Source organism: Sesamum indicum, linkage group LG2 (genome assembly GCF_026168435.1).
Source record: "Sesamum indicum cultivar Baizhima isolate 11 linkage group LG2, ASM2616843v1, whole genome shotgun sequence".
Classification (NCBI taxonomy): Eukaryota; Viridiplantae; Streptophyta; class Magnoliopsida; order Lamiales; family Pedaliaceae; genus Sesamum; species Sesamum indicum.
In genome coordinates, this window is record NC_142658.1 from 20,983,530 (window position 1) to 20,991,419 (window position 7,890).

At 36.6% G+C, this 7,890-nt stretch overlaps 1 protein-coding gene across 6 annotated transcripts; it reads left to right on the forward strand.

The window, feature by feature from the left end:
- The first annotated feature begins 1,517 nt into the window (after positions 1-1,517).
- LOC105156405 (GDT1-like protein 4) lies at positions 1,518-7,890 on the forward strand. 6 transcript variants are annotated; one of them, XR_847351.3, is made up of 14 exons: positions 1,519-1,869; positions 1,980-2,048; positions 3,246-3,305; positions 3,402-3,449; positions 4,239-4,324; positions 4,440-4,476; positions 4,552-4,599; positions 5,456-5,524; positions 5,606-5,650; positions 5,752-5,813; positions 5,992-6,064; positions 6,136-6,225; positions 6,359-6,441; positions 6,676-7,047. XR_847351.3 is itself a non-coding variant. In XM_088877701.1 (13 exons), exons 1-12 carry the CDS (start codon positions 1,849-1,851, stop codon positions 6,205-6,207), a joined length of 690 nt encoding a protein of 229 aa, XP_088733827.1. In that variant the 5' UTR covers positions 1,518-1,848; the 3' UTR covers positions 6,208-6,225; positions 7,401-7,890. The 6 variants fall into 6 exon arrangements, 4 of the variants coding, with proteins under 4 accessions (XP_088733827.1, XP_020547519.1, XP_020547518.1 ...); XR_847352.3 differs by having other exon boundaries at positions 6,679-7,047; XM_088877701.1 differs by lacking the exons at positions 6,359-6,441; positions 6,676-7,047 and adding an exon at positions 7,401-7,890 and having other exon boundaries at positions 1,518-1,869.

The window sequence follows — 7,890 nt, forward strand, 5'->3', positions numbered from 1 at the left end:
CATTCACCTTTTTGAGTGAAATCCGTGGAATGGTGTCCAAGTTTTAGTGGAAATAACGAGAGTAAAAAAAAATTCATTGGGTCTATTATGAGCAGTTATGTGAGAGCAAGTTATTGGGCGGGATGGGTTCCAAACAACTTCAGTTATTTAATCTCGCTATGTTGGCTAAGCAATTATGGCGCATCTGGTGTCACCTGGAGAAACTCCTCAACCGAGTCCTCCGAGCTCGTTATTTTCCGAATGGTGATGTCTTGTCGGCTTCGTTCGGGACTTGTCCCTTTTTTTCACTCGAATAGCTTACTGGCGGCCCAATATTTGTTCCTTGTCGACTGTAGGTGGAGGGTTGGTTCAGGCTCTTACATCTGTGCTTGGACAGATCCTTGATTCCCCGGTGGTGCTCTTTAAGTCGATATTAAATGAGGAAGCTGGAAGCTCGTGAGCGGAATCTCTCGCCCATTGGACTGATTTGTCGTGCTGAAAAATTTCTTTCTTGTCAATTTAGTTTGGTTAGAAGAAGTGGTAATGTTGTTGCAAACTTCTTTGCCCGTTCGGCTTTTGGTTCTATTGTCCCCCAACAGCTCTTCATTTGTTATTTTCGAATATTACTGCGTAATGAAAGTTCTCATTTTTCGTTAAAGAGAAAGTTATAAATATATGGTTTAGCAATTTTGTTTTTTAGAATAAAAATACGTTTGAACTTAATTTACGTTCGTCAATTAAAATAAAATTGCAATAAGAACAAAATAAATAAAATCATGATAATAATAATTAAAAAAATAAAATGCTGATATAATATCAATCAGGGCATCGGTTAAATATATGTTAATTTCGTTTGTGTTGATTTATAGATCTAATTTACGATTCAAACCATTTAGTTTGCTGGTACGATAATAGACTTTATTGGGGAGAAAAGAAGAGAAATTTTAAATAAAAATGATGTTTGATAGTAACTAGATACAAAATAATAGTCCAAACATAGATACTGATGGGCACATATTAAAGTGTAAACCAACATTAAATAAAATTTTGACAAAAAAGGAGCAGATAGTAATAACAATGCAGCTTGTTAGCAACACAAGTCTTTCCCCACTGTCCCCACCCTATCTTATACGGCATGACAAATAAATCAAAATAAATGATATCGTCACTAGTTTTACTTTTAATCAAACGTCTAAAACCATAATTGTATGTAGATATTTATCTGAGTTGACAATTCTTAATTTACATGGACTAAGTAAATAAAAAATGTCTTATATTGTAACTTAAAATTTTATAATTTGAGAAATGGAATTTATGATGAGAGCAAAGTTTGGTTGGGTGAGTTGACAAGTGTTTGGTGAGTTTGGAGGGGCAGCAAACAACAGAAAATGAAAGCGTAAAAAGGAAGCAATAGTAGGCGCTAGGACCCGCTACGACTATTACTACTACTAGTGCATATAACATTACATATATTGAATATAAATTATTAAATATAAAATATAAAATAAATCAATGATAATGAATGAAAAACCCAATGGGCATAAACATTTAACTTATTGCAATCATCATCATCATCAATGTTTGGTTTTGGTGTTGAAAAGCTGAAAGGCCACTCCTTTTAGTGCTTGGTACAGATTCGTACCAACAAAACAAACCCAAAAACAAGATTCCTGCAATCCCCGGACTCAGTGGCGATCCACCGAGTCCGACTCGGACGCACCCACACCACCACCCTCTATATCTATACATATATAATAAGGCTACGACCTTCATACCCATAAAGCTCTTCCATTTTCTCCAAAAATCTAGGCTCCTTTTCTTTTCATCAATCCACCCATTTTTCTTTTACTCAGAAATACAAGAAAAATTATGGGCCTCTCTGTTGTGCAAGTAATACGTGACGCCCCCTCTGTTTTGTAGCTTTTAAATGTGTCTTTTTTCTCTGTGATTTTAAGATTTTTTTTTTTTTTGTTAATCTGTGTGTTGTTTGAATCTAATAGGGGTTCACGAAGTCGCTGGCAATGACGGTGTTGTCGGAGATCGGAGACAAGACTTTTTTTGCAGCTGCTGTAAGATATATATATATATATATATATATATATATATTCCAAAAGATTTTGATCCAGCTACTAGTTGTGGATTGTTTCACGTGTTGTTCGAGTTGCTTAGGTGGAGATTTTTAGTTGTTGATTTGGTGGTCTGAGTTGCTGTGACTTTGGTAAATACATGAATTAATAATAAATGTCAATTGTAATGGTAATACTTGATAGTTACACTTTTCAATTTGTTTCAAGTCGATTGTAATTGTTTGTTGTTTACGTGCAAGCATTGGCAACTGAAACAGATGTTGTTTGCAGTCGAATTGGATCGTTGAGATTTTGTATTTTGATTTTGACCTTTTGTATTTTTCCCTTTCCAATTTCAAATTTGATAACTTTACTGGATTTCGAAATTGATTATTGAAGGTGCTGTGGTTTAATCTTTAAATGGTGCGGCTGTGTTTATGATATGCAAGTTTGCTTCAATGCTCGGTTATCTATGACATGGGCCAAAAATAGGTGGTTCGCATGATGCCTTTTCTTTTTTCACTATTCTTTGGTTGTCCTGGGAATGTGTTCGATTGTGAACCATTTTGAGTGCAGAACAATTGATTGCTTAAGAAATTCAGATTATGTAGTAAAGTGGAAGAAGGACGCATGTTGTACACTCCCCACCCTCCATCGTTCTGACATAATTTGATGTATTATACATTTTGGGGCAGTTTATTAATCTAAAATAGATCTGCAGTAATGATGAAAATGGATATACAAACATTCTGACTTGAAAAGGAATGAATTCAGCTGGTCCCTCTTGTTTGCAAAATTTTTTGTTCTATAAATTGCTTCCAATAGGGTGGCTTGAAGCATCTACCTAGTTAATCTATGTTGAATGAAACTTTAAATTGGAGAAATAGTATCTTTTCTCTAAGTTTATTAGGAAGTGGGAAAAAATGGAGTCTGCAACTAGAATGGTCAAGACAAGGCGACATATCTTTATGTTTAATAGGTTAAGAATCTTAAAGTCATTACTAACTTTTCTCTTAGGCTGGATGATTTTGCATTACCTTGACCCACCTCACCTTGTTCTTCTGACGGAAGATTTCGAGTTCTTCTGCACCACATCATTTGCTAAAGAAAATGTGAACCAGGATTAACTTAAGACTGCTTTAGCTTTTTGTTTTTTCGGAATTAAACAATCTCAGATTCTGATATTATTACTTGTTTCAGATCTTAGCAATGCGTCACCCAAGAAGGCTTGTTTTGTCAGGTTGCCTTGGAGCTCTGATTGTAAGAAACTTATATGTCTATCTTAATTTTGTTTGTTTGATTTTTGTTCATATACTGAGCCTCTCAAATGATTGCAAATTCTTTGCTGATTTCTAGGTTATGACTATCTTATCAGCTGTTGTTGGCTGGGCTGCTCCAAATCTTGTAAGTGGTTGCATTAGAATCAATTGAAATTGCTCCTTTCAAGTTCTATATTACATAAAGAAGTATGGAAAATATTGATTAAGAATAAGTTTTTGTTGCCTTCAGCTCTAATTTGCCTACCCCTCTTGCGTCCTGCTGGCTTGTTAACTCCTTTAATCATCTATTATACTTATATAGATGTTCTTCCTGACAGAGCCATTCCACCAACTATCGCGCAGTTTACAAAAGATCAATGTCTTTGTCCTATTTAAACTTTATATATGGTTTGAAACATGCGCAAAGTAGTCATTACCCTCTTGATACATTTTGTGAGTTTCGTCTAACGGGACACTGGTGCACCCACAGAAACCTTGGGGTAGACTAGAGTCAGCTCAGTGCTGGTTCTCACGATTGCAACCTCGCCTTTTGAGGTTGCGGCCAATCGAGCATCACAAAAACAGAGCAATTTGGTCATGCATAAGAATTACCATCATTGCCTCTATTATCAGGTTTCCGACTTCCCGTGTCCCCGGGTTCAGTTGGCCTCTACTCTTTACCTTATTGGCAAATTCCTAGATTTCCATGGCTGACGTGGTGCATTCAAGATTTTGATTTATGGAAGGCTGGGGTCTCCCATTTATGTAGTTTGACTTTCATGTTTTTCTGTATCAACCATGCAAGCCTAGCTATTGTGGGTGCAAATTACCCTAAGATAGAATATGTGTGACCTCTGTATCTTATGGGAATAGCTACATGCTTGATAATATACCTTGACAATTTTCCTATTCATTCCATATATTTTCTATGCAGATCCCACGGAAATGGACTCATCATATCACGACATTATTGTTTCTGGGGTTCGGCTTATGGTCTCTATGGGATGCATTTAATGATGGGTAAGCTGTTATCCTTCCGTTCTTGCCTTTAGTCCTTCTGCTTGAAGAAATAACATTCTCTCAACAAGTTACTAGTTGATGTAATCTTGCTGGTTTTTTTTCTTTCCCCCAACAGAGAGGCTGAAGAATTGGCTGAAGTTGAAAAGGAACTGGTTAGTATCTTGTGCTTTAAGCCTTTACTTTAAAACTCTGAAGTTCACTTATTTCACTTTTATGATTTTGGCTAGGACGCTGCTATTAAAAGTAATGCTGGAGAAACCAAAGAGAATAATAAGGTAAGGCTTTATATGTTGCAGTGTTTTGCCGCTACCTTCTTGGTCCATATCTTTTTTAAATTGGAGATACTTGTGGCTGGCTGAACAGAATTACATTGCAGTATTGTCTCATAAAGCTGTCTATAATATTAAAGTCTGCTAGATTGGGGCTCAAGCACGTTATGCAAGATTGACTTTCTAGTTAAGTATGAGCATGTGAAAATACGAGAATGCAAGTTGCCACAGTCCAAGAACTATACCTTACGGCTGGAGTAGCCTTTTTGAGGACGGAAAAGGAACCAGACCATTTAGAAAAATATCATGTTCTAGTTTCTGCATATGATATCATCATCCTCTCTACACAGCGAGAAAAGGGAATACATTTTCTAAAACATAGGATCTATTCTATCATAGAGACTGTAGTGATCTGCTGCTCCAAGTTTATGAAAATGCAGCATGTACGCCTTTTTTGTGAGATATGCAAATAGAAAGGTCTCATCAAGATAACACCAGCATGTTACTTTCTGATAGTTCTTTCCTTCTGGTCAGAGTTACATTATACCACTGCATTAATATTATAATGAGTGAAAAAGTATCACTTTATTTTAGAATTTCAAATCACTCTGGATGGCAGGCAAAAGGCTTTTATGACCTTTGTCCAATGCCCGTGAAAATGAATGTTGTCAAACTATGAGATATCTTTTATGTGTTCTATGGACGAGGCTGCCCATAATCTGGTTGTGTACAGCCATATATCATAATAGGCTAGTTTCTATAAGTGGATTTGATATGATTTTTTGCATGATATGGGTTCTGGCATTTCACAACTAACCATAATTGACCAGAATGATTTTTTCCTCTGTTTATGTTGTTGTAGGATGCAGATGATCGGAAAAAACAAAGTCGCCCCTTTCTATCTCAATTCTTTTCCCCCATCTTGCTGAAGGTTCTTAATTATTCTCTTAATCAGTCAACTTCAGGAAAGCCCAATTATGATTACTAAAAATCTATTTTTCCTTCGCTCTAGGCTTTCTCCATTACTTTCTTCGGTGAATGGGGTGATAAGAGTCAGGTAGGAAGATATTGGAAAAGGCGAATCTTGCTTAATCTATTTTATAATTTTTCTTCCTTCCCTATTTGAAGTATCAATCACGATTTTCTTTGTTTTTTCAGCTTGCCACAATAGGTTTGGCTGCAGATGAGAATCCTCTGGGCGTTGTTCTTGGTGGAATCCTGTAAGCCCATACTAGCTGCATGTCTTTCATGATGGATTACCTTATCCAAATCTCCCTCTCTATCATTGAATTCTTTCGTGTTTGGTTATGGACGATTTATGAGCTTGAGCATAGAGTTTAATGCGAGATTTATTTGCAATGTGGTAAATCATATTTGGTTTGCTTTACCTTGTATCAGTGGACAAGCTTTGTGTACTACAGCTGCTGTCCTGGGAGGAAAAAGTCTAGCAACTCAAATATCTGAAAAAGTGGTCAGTTCCTGAACTTATATTGCCTTGGGCTTTCTTTTCGTTTGAAGGGGCTAAAATGTGCTGGATGTTAGGTTGCACTCTCTGGAGGAGTTCTTTTCATTGTTTTTGGAATCCAATCCTTTCTCTCAACTGTTGAGTCATGATGCCTCCAAATTACTGAGGTCAGTCTGAAATTCTCATCTATTATACAACATTGCTCAAATAGCAAGTGAATATAAATACTGAAGCATGCTGCGTTATGTAGCTTCCTGCTGAAACCTTTATACTGAAACTTGCTTTTGTTGTCGCATGCAGAAATGAAGATAACTCGTGGTTAAAAATAGACATTTAACATTGTAGAAGTTGTTATCCATTAGTAATTCAGGGGATGACAAAAGGTACTCAAAGATATTACCCATTCGTAATTCAGAAAGAAAGCAGATAGAGCAGCTCCCAATTTGCATGATCAATGCTAACACTGAACCTGATTGCAAGAAATTGGGAGATTATTGCATTCTTTTCACTGATGCTTTTTCTTCATTATCCTATAGTATCCCTTGCTTTTCAGTACGTGTTCAGAGATATATGCATCAACTGTGAATTGATCAACCTTTAATTCCTTTCTCAAACAGCAGCTACTTCATGCTCTAGAAGATCGACCTTATGGTACTTGTTCTCCCCTTTAAGTACACACCACAAGAAAACGGAAAAGCAGCAATTTCTGTTTCTTGATCAGTTGATTGCGACTTTGTTGAGAACAATAGCAACATAGCTTTGGAGGTGTTGGCTAAGCTTAATTGTGGATGAGTAGAATTTAAGAGTACGGGCATTACAGTTCATCCTCTCTGTTCTTAGGCAGCGTCAACTAATACCAGAACATTGTATTAATTGGAAAATTAGGTAAGATGATTACGTCTGTCAATCATCTGGTTGTCAAACTCATTCGAGTAAAAAACTGTGCTTTTTCCCCACAAAATGAAGAAAGCTTAGCACTTCTTCTATCACATCTCCAGTACATTAGTGCAAGACACTAGTAGTGGTTCCACTCTCTTTAGGAGCCCATGAATATTTTGTGGGTGTGCCAAAATGTTTTCGTGGAGTCATCTCACTTACTAGTGGTAGGTACGCTTGTATGATGCTCCCCAATGCAATCATTAGTAGGTGCTAAGGCGGAAATTTCACTTCGAATTGGACCTCGTCATATTAAAAAAAGTACATGGCAATTACAATGACAAGTACAGTTGTATTTGTTGTGTAATTGGTTGCTACAGTTTATTTAGAGTATATTAATTTCATGACAAGTGACTTGTCAACACCTTTTTTCTTTTTTTTATATATATCTCATCTTTTCCTGCAGACCGCAAACGAAAGTAAGTGGAAATGGCGTAGTTTGGCCTTCACTATAGATTATAGTTGTGTTTGAGGTGAATTCAAAGAGGAACCAGATCATCAAACCCTACCAAGCAAATAAAATAAAATTGTTGGGCCTCTGGGGACTGATTAGCTTCATGAAATCAACACGGTTGATGGCGAAGGGCTGATATTAGGACTCACACAATGAATGGTATGGATCATTCAAAATTGACCAAAGCTAGTACTCATAAAAGCCAATCACCAAACACGACTTCTCTATGACACCTGCTCCGGCTTTAGCTGTTTACAAATTTTAAGCTGTGAGCGACATATTTAGAGCCTAAGGCTTATATTCATGAAGAAAGATTGGTGATAAGCTCTGACGCAACAATCGGAACTCCCTAAGTTGATGATATTAGGGTCTCCGGTTGTAATGATTAATGTGAGTTTTAGTGCTGATTAATGAAATGTTTTGATGTACATCTGACGGCAAA